The sequence below is a fragment of the Sorghum bicolor genome, chromosome 7 (assembly GCF_000003195.3).
Source record: "Sorghum bicolor cultivar BTx623 chromosome 7, Sorghum_bicolor_NCBIv3, whole genome shotgun sequence".
Classification (NCBI taxonomy): Eukaryota; Viridiplantae; Streptophyta; class Magnoliopsida; order Poales; family Poaceae; genus Sorghum; species Sorghum bicolor.
Window position 1 is genome coordinate 4,760,309 of NC_012876.2, and position 21,449 is coordinate 4,781,757.

At 41.0% G+C, this 21,449-nt stretch overlaps 3 protein-coding genes across 6 annotated transcripts; 1 reads left to right on the forward strand and 2 right to left on the reverse strand.

The window, feature by feature from the left end:
• LOC8069623 (putative B3 domain-containing protein Os08g0157700) lies at nucleotides 1,287-2,827 on the forward strand. Its single transcript, XM_002443846.2, has one exon. It carries the CDS (start codon nucleotides 1,552-1,554, stop codon nucleotides 2,311-2,313), a length of 762 nt encoding a protein of 253 aa, XP_002443891.1. The 5' UTR covers nucleotides 1,287-1,551; the 3' UTR covers nucleotides 2,314-2,827.
• On the reverse strand, nucleotides 7,195-13,110 carry LOC8069624. 3 transcript variants are annotated; one of them, XM_002445039.2, is made up of 5 exons: nucleotides 12,899-13,110; nucleotides 11,464-12,483; nucleotides 11,173-11,345; nucleotides 8,347-8,544; nucleotides 7,195-8,085 (listed from the first exon to the last, which is right to left on the reverse strand). In XM_002445039.2, exons 1-5 carry the CDS (start codon nucleotides 13,020-13,022, stop codon nucleotides 7,468-7,470), a joined length of 2,133 nt encoding a protein of 710 aa, XP_002445084.1. In that variant the 5' UTR covers nucleotides 13,023-13,110; the 3' UTR covers nucleotides 7,195-7,467. The 3 variants fall into 3 exon arrangements, with proteins under 3 accessions (XP_002445084.1, XP_021321432.1, XP_021321433.1); XM_021465757.1 differs by having other exon boundaries at nucleotides 11,173-11,351; nucleotides 12,899-13,109; XM_021465758.1 differs by having other exon boundaries at nucleotides 7,195-8,082; nucleotides 11,173-11,351; nucleotides 12,899-13,107.
• Nucleotides 15,656-19,984, reverse strand: LOC8080837 (protein NTM1-like 9). Of its 2 annotated transcripts, none has more exons than XM_002445040.2 (7): nucleotides 19,522-19,984; nucleotides 18,510-18,796; nucleotides 17,868-18,194; nucleotides 17,438-17,728; nucleotides 16,752-17,351; nucleotides 16,468-16,561; nucleotides 15,656-16,377 (listed from the first exon to the last, which is right to left on the reverse strand). In XM_002445040.2, the coding sequence occupies exons 1-7, from the start codon at nucleotides 19,697-19,699 to the stop codon at nucleotides 16,163-16,165; spliced, it is 1,992 nt and encodes a 663-aa protein (XP_002445085.1). In that variant the 5' UTR covers nucleotides 19,700-19,984; the 3' UTR covers nucleotides 15,656-16,162. The 2 variants fall into 2 exon arrangements, with proteins under 2 accessions (XP_002445085.1, XP_021320654.1); XM_021464979.1 differs by having other exon boundaries at nucleotides 17,438-17,731.

A 21,449-nucleotide genomic window follows, 5' to 3' on the forward strand; every position in this document is an offset into this window, starting at 1 on the left:
AACATTAAAGAACAAGGGGGACCATGTCTAGGTGGCCAAATCAGTATTTTACCCGAAAAAGGAAGAGACGATAGTGGGTTAGGCCAGTCTCAATGCATAGTTTCATGACACAGTTACCAAAACTATAAACTAGGTAACTGAGCCATAGGAGTTTCATAGGGATGAAACTCCTCTCTCATCTGATGAAACTCCTTCATTTAATGACCCTGCCAAGTCAGCAATTTTGCTTATGTGGCATCCTATTTAATGTGCATGACACTCTCATGAAACACCTATTGAGACCGGCCTTATACCGATGTATACTCACTTAATCCCAAAAATAATGTCATTCTAGCTTTATTGATGAAATTTTGATAATTTTTTTAAATCAATTTCTATGATACCAAATAAGTATCATCATTATACTTATCATGAAATATATTTTCACAGCACATGTATTTGGCATCATAAATGCTGGCATTTTTTTCTATATCAAATTTGATATAGTCTGACGTAATATAAAACTAGAATGACATATTGACATCTCTTCCAAAACGGAGAGAACACTATTACTCCTCATTCCTTGCAAATTGAATTGTTCCTTTGTAATTTTTCCAAAGTTCCCCAGAATTATCTTGCTCCATTCCATCAAGTAGAATAACAAATATATATAATTAACCGAAGTGTGGATTGTTTTTCTGGTTTAGTTATTAATCTATGCGAAATAAGGGGCATAAGTCGGTGACAGGGTTGTGAAACAACTAGTTTTCTAAGACTAGCTCTTGAGCTTATCACCCGAATCTGTCAGTCATTCAGTAGTGTTTTTCTCTCATAATAAATCAACGAACAGTACTTTTCATGACTTATCAGCCAAGCGAACAGAGACGACCCAGAGCTCACTTGAGAAGTAGAGAGCACACAAAAAAGAAAGAAAAAGAAAAGAAAATAATATAAATCAAAGATCATATTGGCACACGTTTACACAGAGGGCCAGCAAACTGCATCTGCTGAACCTCCACGAGGAATCCTTAGTTGACATGACCTGCCCCATCAACAAAGTTGCAAACCATAAACCACCGCATGCCGCAGCATGTATGTTGATATATATTCATTCAGGCAGCACTTAGTGGTTTCCAAGGAATTAAGTAGTTGCTAATTGTTTACTAATATTGGTCATACCTTGCCTGGCCCTGCCAATTGCAGAAAGGACAAACCCACTTGCCCCCTAAACACATTTGATTAGTGTGTCAAGTAGAAGCCCCTCTCTTCCCCTCTTAGCAAGAAGCTTCTCTCTTGTTTCTCTCACTCAAAGAATATCTCACCAAAGCTGATTCCTCCTCTAGCCATGCCCCTCTGCTAGTCTCTCATTTCTCATCAAGAAAACTTCTGACAGTGATAACCTATAGATAGCCAGCTAGACAAGATCAAGCTCTCTTAGCTCTTGAGTTGCATTATATTCAGACATGCTCCATCTGCCCTAGATATTCAAGAAAATCCCCCCAAAACATTTCCTAGATCTTGTGCTATATATCTAGCTAGAGCAAGAGAGAAACGACCCAGCCAATTGATCCCATGTACATGGACCTGAGCTTGGGCACACTGGTACAAGACACTCAAGAAGTTCAAGAAGAAGACCAAGAAGACAATTTGGACCAGCAACGAGCTATAGGTCAAGATCTCCACCAGCAAGGTGGCGGCGGCGGCGGCGAGCCAAGCCATGGGGTGGAGCGGGAGCACATGTTCGACAAGGTGCTGACGCCGAGCGATGTTGGCAAGCTCAACCGTCTGGTGGTGCCGAAGCAGCACGCGGAGCGGTTCTTCCCGGCTGCCGGCGCCGGGACGCAGCTGTGCTTCCAGGACTGCGGCGGCGCTCTGTGGCAGTTCCGGTACTCCTACTGGGGGAGCAGCCAGAGCTACGTGATGACCAAGGGGTGGAGCCGCTTCGTCCGCGCCGCGCGACTTGCCGCGGGGGACACCGTCACCTTCTCCCGCGGCGCTGGCGGCGGCGGCCGATACTTCATCGAGCACCGCCACTGCCAGCGCCGCCGCCGCCGCGATGTCGATATCAGCTTCGGCGACGCTGCCACCACCATGCCGCCGTGGCCAATAGCTGTCGGAGTGCAAGCCATGAATGGGGGTGCAACGATGGCCGTCGAGACGGCGTCCGCTGCCATCGCCGGTACCGGTCATGACAGCGAGGTGGGACCCTCGGCGGCGAGGAGCTTCAGGCTCTTCGGCTTCAATGTTGAGTGCAGCGGCGACGATGCACCGGCGGCACCGGCTTCCGCCGAAGTGGAGTATGTCGACGTCGACGGCGACGACGACTACAGCTAGTAGCAGCAACGACGTAGGTGGGCAGAGATGATGATCTACTGATCTGGAAGACTGGAACCTTATTACTATAGGTAGAGCTAGCAATTTCTATTGATACACAGTGGTGCCTTATTGAATCTTAACTAGTCATTCTTATTTCCAATTGGATTGATGGTTTATTTTAGGTAATTGCATGAAGTAATTAATGATGATTAGATCCTTGCTCTCTCGATCTTGTTCTTTGGTTCCTTGTTCTTGTTTTTGTTTCTGTAGTATAATTATTACTACTCTTAGTGCAGTTGATTATGAGCAAGAAGGCAATTATTTACTATGGTTTAGTTGTGTATCTAGCTGGCCGTGAGATTTATGAAGACAATCATAGGTTTTCGAATCACGACTGAATTATGGGAGTAGATCCTAATGATCGATCCGCTTATATTTACTCAAGGCCTTGATTTTTGTTTTATTGTATGCACATTGTGTGCATCGAACGAATTGAGGTGAATTATTAGCTATTGTGTTTCCATGGTTTTTATCACTGTCGCATATATGTTCCATATGACCATGCTTGTGTGAATCATAGCATAAGTTATTCTACAAGTTGAGTAAGTCTTTATTTCCAACTCATTTCATGTCTGTCTCTTTGCCTTTTTTCCTGAATGTGTTAGATGTTTGAGTACAAATTTTGATCACCTTGTTTACATATTGGACTACTATTTTGAGGCAGCCAGAATTAATTGGATGAAACCATTAACCACATCTCAAAATGTACCACCATAAGTCTTTATTTATGATATGTATATCTTGTTTTGTTTTTCCTGTGATTACAAGGATATATATAATATCTTCTAGTTAGAATAACTGAGTGTTTTTTTGTCTTCTTAATTTGTCCATAAAGAAGATTATCAGTGTCCCTTTTGTGCATAGGAAGAGCTTCTAAAATTTTGTTAGTGTATCTGTACATATATATGATGATACATGCATGATGTATATGTATACATCTGATCTTGTGTGTGTATTCTAACCACACATGCAAAAGTTTGTGTTTTATATCTCAGCAAAAATGTTGCATGCATGCATAACTGATCTAAGAGCCCCTCCAAGAGTATTTCTAAAGTTTTCTCTCTAAATCATCATTTAGAGAGTCATTTGTATAAAAACTATTTGTTTTCTAACTGTTTATCTATATCTTATATGCACTCTAGAAAGCTATTCTCATTTAATATCTTTGGTTAATGAGAAATTAAAAATATAATATGGCTATATTTAATTTGGATAACCAAATAAAGAAGTTATTGGAGGGTATTTTTCATCAAAACCTCTATTTTTAGCAACTAAGAAGAATATAGAGAATTTCTTAGAGTTGCTATGAAGTGGATTTTTTTTTAGGAATTTGTTGAGCTGAATAGCCAGTACACAAAATTAAACAACAAAAAAGATAACATTTTAAAAATGAAAGTGTTGTCCCCGGCCCGTGTGTGAACTTTTGCCTTTTTGGGTTCAGCAGCGTATCCCGTGTGTGTACACTGAATAATAAGCCATAACAACCCTTGAGAGTGATCCCATCACACTTAATTTCACTATGCTTTGTTTACATGCATTGGGACCAGTCATTCACGAATTGCACTTTTATCTTAACCACCAATTGCTTACCAAGTCGGCATGTAGTACGTAGGACTATAGGTGGGCTCAACGAGACATTACCTTTTTTGTTTTTTTTTTCTCGAATAAGCAAAAAACTTATGTATTATTGTATTAAAAAGAAGAATTTAATCATACAAATGAGGCTTCTCCAACAAGCGCCCTAGGAGGTCGACGACAATGACATCTTTTTTTTATTAAGGGATGTCATATCCTAATAAATCACAATTGGTGAGCAACATAACTAATGTCTATTATTAGAAACTCCAATAAGTTGGGAAAAGACGAGGTTGCTAGGGTATAGTGTGTTGGTGACACAATTAAATTTTATAAACGGATGAGCATTTAATCACAAAATGACAAAAATAAAGTCGATTCATGAAGACATCATGACAGGAAAACTGGATGTACTAATCCGTACGTAATATGAACACGCATGCCACCTCAAATGACTAATTCAGTGCATCTCGCTCTGGCTTATACTTTGGCAACACGTTTACCTGTTCAGGGACTAGGAAACAACACGACCACCTGCTGGCACAATTAAACAAAGTAATCCTTGCTCCAATTTTTTTTAACAAACCAACCACAGGGCTACAAGTTGCAGATTAGTAAAACAGTAAGTCTGTTCAAGTGGATAGGATCATCCTTGCTTTATGTTATCATCTTCCCCAACCAAAAATTAAACAATCAACTTTCTCTACTTTATGGATGCTTCAAAGAGGATACATTTTTTTAGCATTGTGTCAGTTACATGGTAAATTCAACTTGTTTGTGGAAACAAATTCAGATTGGTTTTATGCATGTATACAAGTGCATGTTGCAGTAAAGCATTTTAATCTCTGTGTGGCACAACCTTCTCCATTTTGGATCGTCGTTCATACATTTACCAATTTACAAACATTTATTTCAAGTGCATGTAATATGCATATTGGGAATATGATTACTTTGTCAATGTACTCCGTTGCGTAGTCTAACAACCAGTCAACAGACTTCAGCCATGAATTGCAAGCTCGTTTATTTGTACAGAGTTGCTAAAGTTACTTACTAGTGTATGATCTCAAACCGTACTTTTTTTGGGAAGGGGAGCAAGGAATTCTATAACAACCCGAAAATGGTGTACCATCTTCATTCTAAAGTTAGTCCAAGAATCCTAGGCCTTTGACATGAGGTTAACCAACTCATCACCGCCCTTGGATGTCTTGATCATAACCTTTTCCATATCATCTTGAATCATCCCTCTCGATAAAACGTTTGTCGATGGAATGCATGCTCTACAACGATATGGCAGTATCCTTCGCGTCGTAATGGAACTAAGACTCCATGTGGACCACAGCCACATGGGTAAGCCCATGAATGGATGCAGGCATCAGGGGTGAACTATCATGACTTCTATAAAGCCACACTAACAAGCTATCTTATTATGACCGGTATCATTCGACCAGATTCCCTTCTCTAATTTGAGTAACCCTTGACCTTCAAGCTAACCAAGACCTTGATCATCATCCAGTTTGTGCTTATCATTTGTCATGGATTGTGTAATGCTTGTTGTCTTCTTCTAAACACCATTGAGTTAACCCCAAAGTCTGTGCTTTCTTTTAAGTGTTCTCTTCATCCTTGACTTCCAACCATGCTCAAGTCTTTCTTGCCAATACACCTTTTTCCTTAGGATTAGTGAAACCAATACATGCTTTATCTCCGATGCGAGGCCTCTCTTGGCCCTAAAGTTAGTGGAGCAAGATGCCCACACGTAACTTAAGTGGATCACCTCTAAAACCATCAATGAGGATTATCTACAATGAAGACAATGTACGATGGCGTAACCACCCCAACACCTTGGATCCCATGGGAAAGCTGAGATGTCCCAAGACCATCCTTAGTGACCTAGTCAAAAGACCCTGGCAAGAGCCTATGATGTTCGGATGGACTGTTTGTTGGTTTGTATAGACTGTCCATCTGATGCTGCATCAGCCTATTGATTGGCCTCTTGACAATGTCACCAATGTCTGAATAGATTGTCCAATGTATCTTTTGACTACCAATGTCAGGATAGTAGTGTCATGGGCTCATTACTACAATGAGTAAATGAAATGTCAATATATGAGTCCCAATGGCCTATAACACTCAAGACACAAAGGGTTTATCATGGTTTGGCCTCACGCCTTACGTCCAGTAGTAATTTCATGTTTCAAGCATTCAGGAGAGATAGAGTTACAGTCAAGTAGGGGATAGAGATGTGTGGTTACAGGGACTTGCAAGGGTTCTTGCTTTGTTATCTCGCTAATATGGTGCCCTATGTCCCTTATAAGTGGGGCCAGCGATCGAGGTTGCGGCGTGAGACCTCGGGATGCACCATGGATCCTGAACCTAGTCATCTTGTTCTTTATGTAGACTGGTGCTAGTGGTCACGCTAAGGCATACTACTAGTGTACACACAGGCCCCATTAAGGACTCACTATTTAGGCAAGGTTAGGAGTTGATGGCCTTACCTAATGAACAAATAGGGAGAAAAGAGATAAAACTTGACCAAGAAAATAAATGTGGTTGAGGCTCGACAAGGATCTTAGATGACGAAACTCCTTTTTTATATAAAACAGGAGGGCAAGGCCAGGATTTATTAATAAAAGGGATAAAAGGTTAGAAATTCCAAGTTCAAGAAACAAAAAAAAAAGGTCATGAAAAGAATAGCAAGGATTATACAAAGGCTTCTAGCCATTGATCAATATGACGAAACTCCTTTGGCCAATTAAGGACCGTTGCATATGTTGTAGTAAGTCTTTTCACAATATTGTACCAACCACTTGCCATGGATGGGGATGGTAAGTATAGTATTGTGTTATGACTAGATAGATAATTACGTAGATTCGGTGCGACTTGGGGCGCGAGGCAGCTAAAAAGCTAGTACCCCCGACCACTTTAATCGTTGATGGACGACGCTGAGCATGACAAAGGATGAGGCATGGGAGACTCCTTAAGACACCAAAGGGTCATATGGGTTGTATCCTGGCTCTTGAGTAGGTAAAACATGTTCCGATCTGCACAGTTTTGACTTGTATTGATCATTCGAATGCTCTCCATTATGACCACGTTCATGACTTCTAGGTTTAGAGTATTTGTGCAATGGACTCGTGGAAAATCGAGCTCCACCCTTACGCTTATGTCCATGCTAATGCTTTAAACTTACGCTATGCTTAGATATAGTTGATAGACAACATTTACTTGAGTTAAATACACTAAGTCCATGAACTCTCAAAATCGAAATATGGCACGCTGGACTTCTTAATCGTGTGCCAAAATAGCATCTGCATTTGGCATACTAGAAAATTAGCATAGTCAACCAAGTTATGATTTATAGACATTGTTCCCAACACAAGATAAATAAGGGTTTTTCCGTAGGCTAGAGCGGCACCATATCAAGCAGTGCCCATTCATCAGCCTTGTCAAGCAAAATCAAGAGGCCTCGAATTCCTAGGTTCGTGGTTGCCCGTACATGTACACTACTAGTATATACTTCCAGCCAGATCCCTTGAGCCCTTAGGTTGAGCCGATTTCTTCCTTCAGCACATGCTCCCAGTCTGAAGATCCAAACTCACAGCTGCCACGCAGAATGTCGTCCCTTCCAGTGATATACGAGGATGATGACATTCCATCTGATGTGCTTGTGTTCAACCTTCTGAGAGCCCTACTTGGTGCCACTTGTAGACCAGGATGCGCATGGCGGTGGACACCAGTTTCATCCGAGCCTGACAAGAAATATTCATCCTTAATATTCTCTGGCACAGCTATGCAACCTTTTGATCTTGATAGAACACTGCTGTCTCCTGACTGAATGTGGTCAGCAGCAGAAAGCAGGTTATGAGTCTTTCTTCCTCCAGGATGGCCCTTAACCATCAGTGGGCAAGTTATGGCAGATCCATAGGAACTACTTGGATCTACACCCATATCACATAGATGCAAAGAATGGTTTCTTCGACCACCACCAATATGAGCCATGCTAGACTCTAGGCCAACTTCCACAAGAGTTTGTTTCAGTTGATACTTCAAAGCAAAATTTGCACGTTCTGCATCAAACCACAAATTCTTATAGATAACGGCCTGTGGGTGCTCCTCCTCACATGAGAGCTCCTTTGAAAAATTGCTGAGTGCAGACTGCTAAATCATTAACAGTAGCTTGTCAGAAAGGGTAAGAAAAAGTAATACCATGTGAGTTCAGCAATCAGATCCTGCTGAATCTTAATACAATGGTACAAAAAAAATAGGAAACAAATTATAAGATATTTTCTGAGAAAATGCTAGCAGCAGATTGTTTTACATGCTTATTATAAAAGTTGCCAAACAGAAGACAAAATTCATCAAGATACTCTGCACGTTCAAAAGTAACAAAACTGTCTTACAATGTGTAGAAAAGGTTACCTGGTACCCTGTCACACTCTTTTTCCTTAAGTCACCAACCAAACGACTAGAATCACCAAGATTAGAGATAATTATGCCTTTTCCATTATCAGCAGTGCAACTACCATTGTAGTCTCCTGTGACAGATTTTGAAACTGCATTCTGAGCATAGCAAGCCTTTAGTCCTCCTGACTTATCAGAAGCAACCATAACAGGAACCTAGTAAGAGCCAAAACAAGGTTTAGCAAAATTTCACAGAAGCAGAAAACATACAGCTCACCGATCTTACACAGATAGGGTTTAAGAAAGATTCACAGTTATTCCTTCTAAGAGAACATGGGATAAATAAAATTTAGCACCAGAGAGAAAAATGAAGTCCAAATTAAAGCAAAAGACAGAACAAACCAGAATAGTTAGATTAACTGTACCCTCTTATTTTAAATAAGGATCTGGGTGCTCCCTCCTGAAGCCATGGTTTGAGCAGCTCTCCAATCCTCAAACACGAGTTACTAGGTACATATTCCACGTTTCGTGCTCATCTTCCCCCCTGCTGCTATAGGTTCATCTCTCCCTCTCTGCTACTATAGGTTCGTCTCTATAAACTGCAGACCAATCTACGGTTCAGTGGGTTTTCTTTTGCTTCATGATGTCTTCACTATGGTCCTCACAGTTACTGTGCTAACCTTTTTTCTTTTTAGGATTGCTTCGACGAAGAAAAAACAGTTTGTTCTATTTAAATCACAAATGAAATTATTAATTACTTTTAGCCTTTGACATTTCCAGCTTTGTCTGTGTTTACTCAACCTTAGTTGTCCATCAAATCTCATTTACGTACCTGATTTAGAAGACGCAGAAAAAATAATCATATTTTGCACCCATTAGGTTCAGATACATCAGACCTCTTTCTCTTTCTGCATGTAGCCTTTGATTGTTGGTTCAGACAAGGCATAGGGGTGATGCATCAAAGTTCACATTATTTTTTTACCTATTTCTTTCTGCAGCTATTTTGCCACAAGGCATACTTAGTAAAGCACCATTGGCCTACGTGCTTCAACAACAATCAAATTGCGCAGCCTACTGCATTTTTAAGAAACAAAATCCAAGGCGCATCCATGACTCTTTGTCAGTGTAGTCTTGGTTAATTACAGGTACAATTTGTATTTTGAGTTTTTGTCATTTGTGCTTATTTATCTGACACCATGCTGCAGAGACTAAACCTGTACCTGCTGCACCTCAAGTTGCGGATCTTCTTGATGGTTTTTCCTCAAGTGCATCTCTCCCTGGTCAGCTCCCGATACTTGATTTTTCATCTAATCTCCAACCCCTTGAGTTTTGATATAATATTACTATATTAGTGTTTTAGGTATTATGAAATCAGCTTGAGGTGTGACATGGGTACTTCCAAAGAAGTTCCATGGTCTGTGTTCTGTCTTGGCACTGTCATTTCTATATAGGAATAAACAAATGTGTCCTGGCCTTGATCACTTTAGCCATTTGAATCTAAATAAAGTTTTTGTTCACAACCTTAGTGTGTTATACAACACCAACCTCAGTTTATTCAACACCAACTTCCTGGTTGAATATGCAACCTTTCAGTCCACTGACGATGTTGCTGCTCATATCTTGAAAGAATTAAGTGATCGGTCCATTGATATGCAACTTTCGGTTAACAATCTTGGTAATGCAATGATAAATATTACTATAACTAATAGGGTCAACTATGTAGAATATCCCACAGTCTAGATTTTTGTCTTGAACAAAATGCACTAATCAGGCATGCTAGAATTTTATCCTACAAAATACAGTATCCAGTTAGCATGTCATATAGCAGATATAGATTTTCCGAATGCTTAACTGCATACTGTCATTTCAGGTGGTGGTGCTCTAGCTTGTCTGAGAAACTAATGTGCTCCCACTTCTCAATTAATAGAGATGTTTACGTGCAGGGTAGCTGGACAACATTCGCAAACGGTGGCAATTTTTCATTAAAGTTGCTACACATATGTTGGCATAATCTATTTGCCTGTCTGTAGTTTCTGCTTGAGGAAAATTTGACTATTTTTAGAACAAATAAAGGCTTATGTTTTTTGCTTTACCTGCTAGGGGAATTCCATAACACCAGATACAAAAAAGGGGGGGAAAAAGAAGCTAAAGGCCAAGAGGAATGCATCTGAGACTACAAATCAATGCGGGTGACCAAAATAAATTATAGCTATTATATTATTTTTCATTTAGCAATTTTTATACATTAGGTCATCAGAACCCATGAATATGTCATTTGGAAGGAATAAAAACTTGTATTGGTAGATAGTACAAAGGATACAAAGGATGCAACGAGTACAAATTTGGAAGCTACATTTCATTTTCATTCCATATGACATTACAAGTGATGGTGTTATTTTTAATGAATTTGTGACTAGGCCAATGGTGATATGAGTTTGAACCTGCTTCTATGCATTAGAAAAATCAGGCTTTATGGTTATGGTCTATGCATTTGGAAAATGTTTTTTTTTTGTATGAGACTACGATTTTGTAATTGCAAAAATTAGAATTATAAATTTGATTATTCTTTTTTCATTATGAAAGATTTTTTATAGACTATGCATTTGGAAAGTAAATTTTTGGTGAGAGACTGCGAATTTGTAGTTATAATAATTGGACTTATAAATTTAATTACTTTTTATTATAAAAGATTTTTTATAGACACATGCGTGTCGCACGTGCATCTACACTAGTTTTAAATAAACAAGCTATAAAAGGAGGCCAGGAAAACTAAAAGATGCACATCGATTATATGCCATCAACACAATGTATTTCACATTGATGCAAATTGCAAAAATGGTGCACCTTGCTTGCTTTATGAAGACAACTCTGAAGATTCTCAATTACTGATTGGAGGAGGCAGTGGTCATGCTCCTCTAGCTCAATTTCACCAGAAAAATTATTGCATAGCACCTCGGATAAACTCTTGATCGCCTCCAGAATTCCTGATATGTTCGCTCCAGATGAAAAACAGGAACCTGTAGCTGGACCAAATACATGCATAAGCCAAAGAAGGAAAAAATTTAATGTGAGATAGGGTGCACCAGGTGAAATCATATAGAACATTTTGATTTGAGTTAAGAGTGTGAGACACACCATCGCCGGTATTTGATTTCCTAATAGATAATGGAACAAAATCAGGAGCTGCAGAGTTTAGGCCAGATCGCTTTATGCAATCATCTATCACTGCTAAACAGTGTTTGTCTGCATTGCAATTTGCTGCACCATGTTTCGCAAACTGCTCCTTTCCATGGGCATATTGTGTAATATTTGTACCAATGTCTCCAGGTTCTTTGGACAGACCCAATTCAACATGGGATTGGATACGGTTTTGCGTACTCTTGCTAGAGACCAAATTCTGAACTTTAGTTGGAGGCTCACAATGATTGCTTGAGCTTTGTTCCTGCCCTGCATCAAAAGCCACTGGTTCTTGTTTCACTGATTGGCCAACCAATGTTGGAAGGCCATCAAATGGAGAGAGGCGAGAAGCTGTCCCTCGCCAGCAAGGTGAATCCACAGAACACTCCGATGGATCAGGATTCACATCATCAGCCATTGTAACACATGAGCTAGCGCATGCAGATGGGACAAGAGGCTTCACGCTAAATTCAGGATTTAGCTCTTTCGAGAGAACCATGGTGCCCTTTGAATTGCCATTTCCACGAACAGGATTACTGAGTTCTAAGTTCCCACCAAAGGAGACATGTTTTCCAGTCTCTTTGTTGGACTCATCATTTTGCCTTATAGCCAATTTGCTAACAGAACCGAAAACGGTACTGTTAGTTTCTGAAGTTTTATTTGGAGGGCTTCTGATCGTCACCCTTGGTTGTCTGCTTCCCTTACCTGAGGTCGATGGAACAAGGTGCTGCTTGAAATCAGAAGCTATGGTAACTGACGGCTCTGAAACTATCCCAATTGAGGACGCCGGAGATGGATAGACACCGACAGGAATTCCACATGCTGAGCTTGGCTGACCTTGGCGTGTTCCATGTGCGCAGCTTGAATAAACGGTGTCACTCTGCTTCATTCCAAATTGTGCTGCCAGTGGCACCGAACAAGAACTGTTGTCCTCTCCATTCAACACAAAGTTATTATCAATCAACCTCGAAGCATCACCTACACATCAGTAATAAATAGGAACACATGAGTCAAACTAGACTGTACTAAAGAACCAACAAAAATTGTCTACATTATTGTGATCGTGATTCAATTCAAGCCATGCAAGGATAAAACTACAGAACAAAAGAAAAATGGTAATGATAACGAATGCTGGGTGCCAATCCATGCGTCCAGCGAGCCTTCCTTGTTAAAGTACAAGAACCCCAGAAAAGGCCCAATCCTTCGCCAAGCCACCGCACCAAATCGACATGCCAACCATACAGCAAAGTAACCGGGAAGCGCGATGGGACGTGAGCTACAATCCTAGGAAAATAAACAAAAAGCCACCGTCCAGGGGGGCTGGGGGCATAAGCTCCATGGGCGCTCGCTACCAAGGAGTGGTTGGGGGACGGGAGAGGAGGAAAGTTATTACCATCGTGGAGGCGTCCGGGAGGGGCGCGGACCTGACGCGCGAGGAGGGTGTAGGGAGCTGCGTTCGGGGAGAGCGTGGACGGTGGGCCGGCGGGAATGGCGCCGGCGGAGGTGGAGGAGGGCATCGTCGGCGAGGCTGGTGTGGTGCGGCGGTGCGTCCGGCTGGTCTCAAGGTAGGAATGGGGACACGGGGGAGAGAGTGAGTGGTGTCTAGAAGGGCATAGTGGTAATTTCGAGAAAGTGAAGGGGCATCAGTGTTGGACTTCCGCCTCTCCGTCTCCGCCTTCCGAAGCCCGAAGCAAAGGCTTCCTCGAGAAGGAAGGCAATACAGTTGGGCGAGGGTCATTTAATCAAAAATGGAATAATGGATCAGAGCCGTTTGAAACACATTATTTTCATAAAAATCATGCAGAATTTTACAAATATCGGAAAGTATGATTTTTATAAAAAAATGTCTTACAGTATTTTACAAAATGTGTTTAGTTTCACAAAAAAAAAACTATAAGACTCGAGAGAAATTCCCACGTTACAAACTAGATCTTAAAGTTTATATAAATTTTGAATTGGTCCTTCGGCCAAATTAACAATCTTTCGGGTTGTATCAGTGGCATGCACCTCTTTTATACAATTCTACAATTTTCCTATTCTAGTGCAAAAAAAATAACATTTTAATTTTGTTCTGAATCAAATTATATTAAGTTTGATCAAGTTTATACAGAATAGGCCGCTTTTTTGCTTTCAGCTTCCAATCAACTTCATCGTTTTTTTCTTGATTTTAGCTTTTTTATAAACTATTTTAGCTTATGCACGTTTGACTTCATAGATTCAACTTAGGTTCATCACCGTTTTCTTGAGTTTATTCAACTTATGATAAACTTAGGCCTTGTTTAGTTCACTCCAAAAACAAAAAACTTTTCAAGATTTCTCATTACATCAAATCTTGGAACACATGTATGAAGCATTAGATATAGACGAAAATAAAAACTAATAGTTTGTCTGTAAATTACGAGATCTTTTAAGCCTAGTTAGACCATGATTGGATAATATTTGTTAAATAAAAACAAAAATGCTACAGTGCCGAAATCCGAAATTTTTTCGAACTAAACAAGGCCTTAAGCAAAAGGTTCGTAACTGTTCATCATCGTGTCGCTTCACCCATTTGCTTTTGGATCGCTTACTTTTGTCCCAAGTGCACAGTTATCATGTGAACGCTCACAATGCAGTTCACAGTACCCAAAAATAAAAAGGTTGCATCGTTTTACAAGTTCCGGATCATATGGATATGTGGCCTTGTTTAGTTGAAAAAAAATTACAAAATAGACACTGTAGCATTTTGTTTGTATTTGATAAATATTGTCCAATTATGAAATATTTGTCTCATAAATTATAGATAAATTATGCAATTAATTATTTCTTTTATCTATATTTAATGCTCTATGCATGTGCCGCAAGATTCAATGTAAAAAGAAATCTAAAAAAATTCAAATTTTTTTGGAAACTAAACAAGGCCCTTGTTTAGTTTGTTGAAAAGAAAAATTTTTGGTGTCACATCAGATATTCTTTAAAAAGAAAAATTTTTGGTGTCACATCAAATATAAAGGCATATATTTAAAGTATTAAACGTATATTAATCAAAAAATAAATTATATAGCTCGCCTGAAAACTGCGAGACAAATTTATTAAGCCTAATGAATCCATCATTAGCACATGTTGGTTTTTGTAGCAATCATGGCTAATCATAGACTAATTAGATTTAAAAGATTCATCTCACGATTTACAACTAAATTGTGTAATTATTTATTTAGTCTATATTTAATGCTTTATGTATATATCAAAAGATTTAATGAGATGAGCGAAAAAAATTTACAAAGAAACTAAACAAGGCCTAAGTGGCAGCAGGCTTGATGGCAAGAAAGCAAAGCAGCCGCCCAGCACAAGTCCACACACACACCGGCATTAAAACGGATCCATTTTAAAGGAACCCTTTTGGGAGTGCTTGAGCAGCAAAGACTACAGACCGATTGTAAATGTGGACTCTTTGCCTAGTCTGTTTACTTGCTCACAATTTATATTATTTACTGATTTATTATAAAAGAAAAGTATTGTTAAATGATTGATAAATTTGATTGATAAGCTTAAACGAACAAACTAAATTCGATTGATAAAGCTCAAACGAACAAGCTGACGACAGACCTTAACCCTCTCTCACCAAGTCACCAGAAACATCCTAGGAGCATTCCCATTCCGGGCATTGGTTTGCTTCGCATTTCTCACTTGATTTTTTTCACATTTAGCACAGCCCAAAATCAGAAATAACGCCGCTCAGAAATAAAGCGGCTTACAAGACATGACAGGAAGCTAACAACTGTATGAGGAAGTGATTTAGGCCTTGTTTAGTTTCCAAAATTTTTTGGTTCGAGGCACTGTAACACTTTCGTTTGTTTGTAGCGAATATTATCCAATTATAGATTAACTAAACTCAAAAGATTTATCTCGCGATTTACAAACAAACTGTAATTAATTTATATTTTTAACTATATTTAACTATATTTAATGCTTCATGCATATGCCGCAAAATTTAGTATAACAGTTGAAAAGTTTTTGGTTTTTGGAAAACTTCAGCCGCAACCTCGGCAGATCCTCACCGTGCACAAAGCAACAACATTTATTATAAAATGTATAAACCATCGCAATCACAAGTCTAGTACCCCATACACACATGCTGGCATGTTTCACAATGAATTCGAACTCGCCACAATGAATTCCAACTCGCCACAATAATCCCGTCAGATAGCAACACAGAAAACAGATAAACAAGCCACCAGTAACGGGGTTCAGGAACCGAAAATTCTGAAACAGCTATCTACAAGAAGAAACATCAGATATTACCGAGGTTCGGGGCACCCATCTAACAGTGTCTTGCTCTTGCTACATTACATCAGGAAATTAAAAAACCGGCCACCGAGGGCATGATTTACAACTACACAACAGCTATGACATTAGTAAGACATCTGCAGCAACAGCAAAAAAAGACTACGATGTACTAAAACCTACGATAACCTCTCTTTTTTTTTTTCTTTTTCTCACTTCTCACTTGCTACCTCTCTTTTTTGATTTTTCAGCTGCCTTGGCATTCTGGGATTTCTTACGGCTGTTGGACACATGCCGTAACCCAGGTTATGTACAAAAGACCACGCACCAGACTGATGATGCCACGAATCCATGCGCGCAAAATACCATGCCTTGCACCGCACCAGGATAGATTTTATACCCATCCATACGCCCCGACACAGAGGAGCAGCAGCAGAGCCACCAAAAGAACCAGCCAGATGATGTATGATTGGAATCCTCCCCTCTGCATTGGTGCTCTCACGTGTGGCTCAAGACAACCCTCCTGCTGCTTGACATCCTTGTTGCTTTCCTCAGAAGTCTTCCGCAGCCTCAGAACAGATTTGGCTTCTGGAACAGCCGTTTCAGCACCTGCAGTTCAACAAGATATTAAACTGGCTTGGCAAAAGCACAACTTATCACAAAGCTACACAATAAACAAGAGTTTCAAAGCTTTATTACCATGTTCAGAGATGTTCTTTTGCTCATCATCATAGCTATTGCCAGGTAGATCATCAACACTTCCAGTGAGGTTTGTACTTGCATCCTCTTCAATCTGATAGAACATCGTAAAGAGAAGTCAGAAAATACGATCCAGGATCCTCGAAGATTTCAGAAGAAAACACTGCACAATAGTAGCCACACACTAACAAAACTAGTATCTATGGAATATCCTAGGTACCGATCATTACTGGCATAAAAACAATTGTAAATTTAGCTTCTGAGTAACAAAAAAGAACAATCACCTCTGCTTTCTCTGTTTTGTGCTGACTTTCTGATTCGTCTATGATGCAGCTTGATGAATCATCACTACTAGGACACGGGCCTTTGTTGAGGCCTGACTGTAGCCGCAGCCTTCGCATAGCAGTTCCCTGTTGAGTGAATGAACTCTCTAGGCTTGAACTTGGAGCAGGGTGACGGCTTCTAATAACAATCCCTGTTGACTCAGCCTCATCCCCATCAGAAACCACATCCTTCACTGCAGTGGACTCAACAGATTCGTTCAAACAGTCTGGAGTTACAACACATGATACTTCATCTTCACTATCATATTTAGTTATGACCTCCCTACACTCAACCTGTAGCCGCATCCTCCTTAATGCATCACCATGGTTAGCAAACACATGACTTGGTTGCACAGTGGAGTCCAACTGTTGAGGCCTAAGAGTAATTCCAGTCATCCCCACATTTGGATCTTCCATGCTATTGAACAGCTCATTGAAGGAATCAGCAGCAGAGTCGACCGAAAGTACATCTTGGTCAGTGGTGCCATAAGGAAGCAGAGGGTTTGGCTCATCTGGCTCGAAACCTATGTTTGCCCACCAGAGATCATCTTGAGGCTCAACCTGAAAAGATAGTAAAATATAAGGATTACTGGATTAACCATGACCAAAAACATCAGATGGCAAACTCAATATGAATATAAAAGTACCTGCATATTCCACTGTTTCTCAAACTCTGTTGGAATGTCAGAATCATACTGAACTTTTGATGTTCTTGATGAATGTTCATCAGGATCAACAAGTGTTTGATTCAAGAAAGCATCCAGGGCATCAGGAGGATTCATGATGCCATCAAAACCAAAAGCTCCTTGCTGTATATCAGAGAAGAATGCATTTTCAAGTGGTAGAATGGGGGGGAAACCGGACACAAAATTGTTATAATCATCATTTCCATTCTGGGGATTAACTAAGTGGGCTGAAGCACCAGCTGAAGGATCAACCTGCTTGTAATCATAAAGATGAGGGAAATAGTTAGAAGAAATTAAGTTATAAAATTGTAATTATGAGGGTCGATAGTGTGCAGCCAAATGTTGAATGCTGATATAGAGGTTAAATGTCTCTTTGCTCTGTTGTGCTCACCTTAGGTACAACAGCAGCATGTCCGTGGGAAGGTATACGGGAAACATCCGGTGCAGTAGCCACCAGGTTATCATTTCTGTCCGCGAGCCACCTTGTCACTGACCCAACATGGGTTTCAACAGAATTTGGCAGCTCAATCGGATCATGCAGAGCAGATTCTGGAGATTCCTTATTTAATGGTGTATTAGCTTCCTCATTCACCTCTAGGTTGTCAGGTGAAGAACGAGAAGGAGTAGGTGAGTAGCCACTTCTATCCATTTCCTCTGGGCTGGGGCGCTCGGTTTTCTCCTCTTGCTTCCGGAAGAGGCGATAAAGAACATAACCGCCCTGAAAGAATCAGATACATGCACCAGGAATTTTAGTAAACATTTGCCATGAGATGCAAAAAAAAAAAAAATCATTTACTATGTGCTTATACTATACAGAACAAATTACAAAGATGATTAGAGCTGAGTTCTTTTAACCACCTGAAATCAAACTAGTGTTTAGGTACACATTCTTTAGTGAACAGACTACTATGCTATATTTCTCAAAGATAAACTTATATAAGTACTAAAGTACAAAGAACACGTATGCACAAACACTAAACAACACTGCAAAACTTGACAACCATAAGCTGCACCGAGAATAATAGCTTCATACCTGCTCGCCAGAATCGAACTGAGGCTCGGTGGTGCGGTACTCATGCATAATCCACCCTGTGCGCTCGCCCTTGGGGGCACGTCCGCGGTGGAAGACAAGGGTCTTCTTCATACCAATGGTATGCTGCTTGCGCTTGTCACCCTTGGACTTGATGATCCTATCCTTGCCAGTAGCCTTCCAGTACCCAGCCTCGGTGGCCCTGTTCGACCTGCTACCATTGGGGTACTTGCGGTCCTTGGGCGCGAAGAAGAACCACTCGGGATCGTCGGACTGGATAATTGACTTATCTGCATATACACAATCAATCACGTCATCAGTACCCCAGATCAGGAACTGGAATAACCTTTCCCGGGAGTTTGGCTCGGCTCGACACGCGGATCGACAAAATGAATCGGCGCAGCGCAAGGATTTTGTTCAGCTGCGTCGCACCAAATCAAATCGCATCTTGGAAAGGGGGGGGGACGCGGTATTAAAATAAAGGATTTAGCGGAGTTCGAGGGAATCGCATCAAACCAGCACAGAACTAGTATTTCTTAAGGAAGCGCTAGTGCAAGCAATCCCCAAACAGAACAGAGGAAGCAGCGGATTGTAATCTGCTCGGCTTTTTCAGCACAAAGGCGTCAGACTCCCGCAGCAGGAAGGTTCGTGTGGTAGCTGGCGACGGGAACGGGAACACGGAGAAGGGAGAATCGCGAGAATGGGAACGGATTGACTGAATATGGCGCGAATCGCGTCCAGCGAGTGCAAATCGAAGAAACACAAAAAAAATCCAGCAACATCTGACAAAAAACCCCCCAAAATCGGACGCAAACCGGAAGCGAATCCTGGTAAAAAAAATGCAGAAGTGACTCGAAGCACCGAGCAGCCGAGGAACTCGGAAATCGCAGCGGAGATTACCGTGTACGACCACCGACGACAAAAATCCGAGGAACGAAGGAAAAAAATCGAGAGCAGAGTCGGGCGATCAAGCGACGGGGACGGACGATGAGCAGAGAGGAAAGTAAGGAAGTACCTGGGAGGTCCCACGGCTCGCACTTGCAGACGTCGATCTCGGGGATGACCTCGGCCTCGGAGTTGATCTGGCCGGTGATCTTGCCCTTGAGGTAGTGGGTGACGAGCTCCTCGTCGGTGGGGTGGAAGCGGAAGCCGAGCGGCAGCGTCCTGAGCTCCATCACCGCCGTCTTCGCCATCGGGATCGCGCGGCGTGGCTGGCGCGGAGGAAGGGGTATGCTTAGCGGCGAAGGAAGCGCGCGTGGCGGGTTGAGGGAGTGCGGAATGAGGGGGGTTAGGGTTTGGTGGTCGGATTGGATTGGGGATTTTAGGGAGCGGGCGTCCGTGGAGGAAGGGCACAGGCACAGGCACAGGGAGGAGGAGGAGGAGGAGACGTGGTGTTGAAGAAAGCGAGGGGACTCGCTTTACCGCGTGGCTGAATTTCCTCGCATATACCCGCCCCCAGGCCGCGTAGCAGCAGCGTGTACTGGATGGTACTCCGCCGAGGCGCCGTATTACGACTCTGCCACTGCCGCTGCCACTGGGCCCCACTACTATCTTCCGTTCCCCTTTTTTTGGATTTGTATTGCGTTTTGAGGAAATTTTCTTATGTTAGGCCTTGTTTATGCCTTGTTTAGTTCCAAAAAATTTTGCAAAATAAGAATAGTAACACTTTCTTTTGTATTTGACAACTATTGTCCAATTATGGACTAACTAGGCTCAAAAAATTCGTCTCGTCAATTCCGACCAAACTGTGCAATTAGTTTTTATTTTCATTTATATTTAATACTTCACGCATACGTCTAAAGATTTGATGTGACGGAGAATCTGAAAAATTTTGCAAAATTTTTGGAGAACTAAACAAGGCCTTAGTCACCCTGAAATCTAAAAAGTTTTCAAGATTCTTTGTCACATCGAATCTTGCGGCACATGCATAAAGCATTAAATATAGACGAAAACAAAAACTAATCACACAGTTTGACTGTAAATCGCGAGACGAATCTTTTGACCCTAGTTAGTCTATGATTGGACAATATTTACCATAAATAAACGAAAGTGCTACAGTAACAAAATCTAAAAATTTTCACATACTCATTGAAATTTGGGGACTCCAGCTACGAGTACTCTCACTTGAGACCTTGTTTACTTTCATCCAAAAACCTAAAATTTTTCAAAATTTCTCGTCACATCAAATTTTTAGATGCATGCATGGAGTATTAAATATAGACAAAAATAAAAACTAAGTGCACAGTTTGGTCAAAATTGACGAGATAAATCTTTTGAGACTAGTTAGTCTATAGTTAGACAATAATTATCATAGACAAACGAAAATACTACGTGTTGCGAATTTTTTTTTTCCTTCGGGGACTAAACAAGGCCTGAGGCGGTGTGTGCTATCCTGTTGAGGCCACCATAGACTACGGGGATTTCAGAGCTTCTTCCTGCTTTGAGCAGTAGACATGTTGGGTGCGTTGCCGGTTGCTCCATACTCGTACGTGCTGCCACTGTGCAGAAATCTCCGGCACCGACCGGCTGCTCTGCGGTCTGCGCAGCGCCGGCCCTGAGGGCGGGCGGACGGGGCGGCCGCCCTGGGCCTCCAATCCCATGGGGCCCCATCGAAGGTATACCATTATATATGCAGGCGTTGCATCTTGCTACTTGCTAGCCAGCAGGATTAACAAATGCAGCTCACTTTATACTAGCGCGTATATTGTGCCAAATTATCTACTCAATCCATTCCAAATTGTAAGTCGTTTGACTTTTTTAATATCAAGTTTGACCACTCGTCTTATTCAAAGTTTTATACAAAATATCAGTTTCTTTTGTTGTGTATTGGTTTATTAATAAAAGTTCTTCAAGAATGACTTAAATTTGACTATATTTGCACAAATTTTTTGAATAAGACGAGTGGTCAAACTTGGGGTAAAAAAAGTCAAACGACTTACAATT

Bases quoted from the DNA above. Each gene is read 5' to 3' on its own strand.
- LOC8069623 (XM_002443846.2), top strand. From the start codon at position 1,552: ATGTACATGGACCTGAGCTTGGGCACACTGGTACAAGACACTCAAGAA.
- LOC8080837 (XM_021464979.1), bottom strand. From the start codon at position 19,699: ATGGCGAAGACGGCGGTGATGGAGCTCAGGACGCTGCCGCTCGGCTTC. The intron at 17,732-17,867 runs GTGAGCACAACA...TATGATTACAAG, and splicing joins ATGCTGCTGTTGTACCTAAG to CAGGTTGATCCTTCAGCTGG. The intron at 16,378-16,467 runs GTAATAAAGCTT...GTTGAACTGCAG, and splicing joins AAAGAACATCTCTGAACATG to GTGCTGAAACGGCTGTTCCA.
- LOC8069624 (XM_021465757.1), bottom strand. From the start codon at position 13,022: ATGCCCTCCTCCACCTCCGCCGGCGCCATTCCCGCCGGCCCACCGTCC. The intron at 8,545-11,172 runs GTGCACCATTTT...GGCTCTTACTAG, and splicing joins GTCTTCATAAAGCAAGCAAG to GTTCCTGTTATGGTTGCTTC. The intron at 8,086-8,346 runs GTAACCTTTTCT...TTAATGATTTAG, and splicing joins AGAGTGTGACAGGGTACCAG to CAGTCTGCACTCAGCAATTT.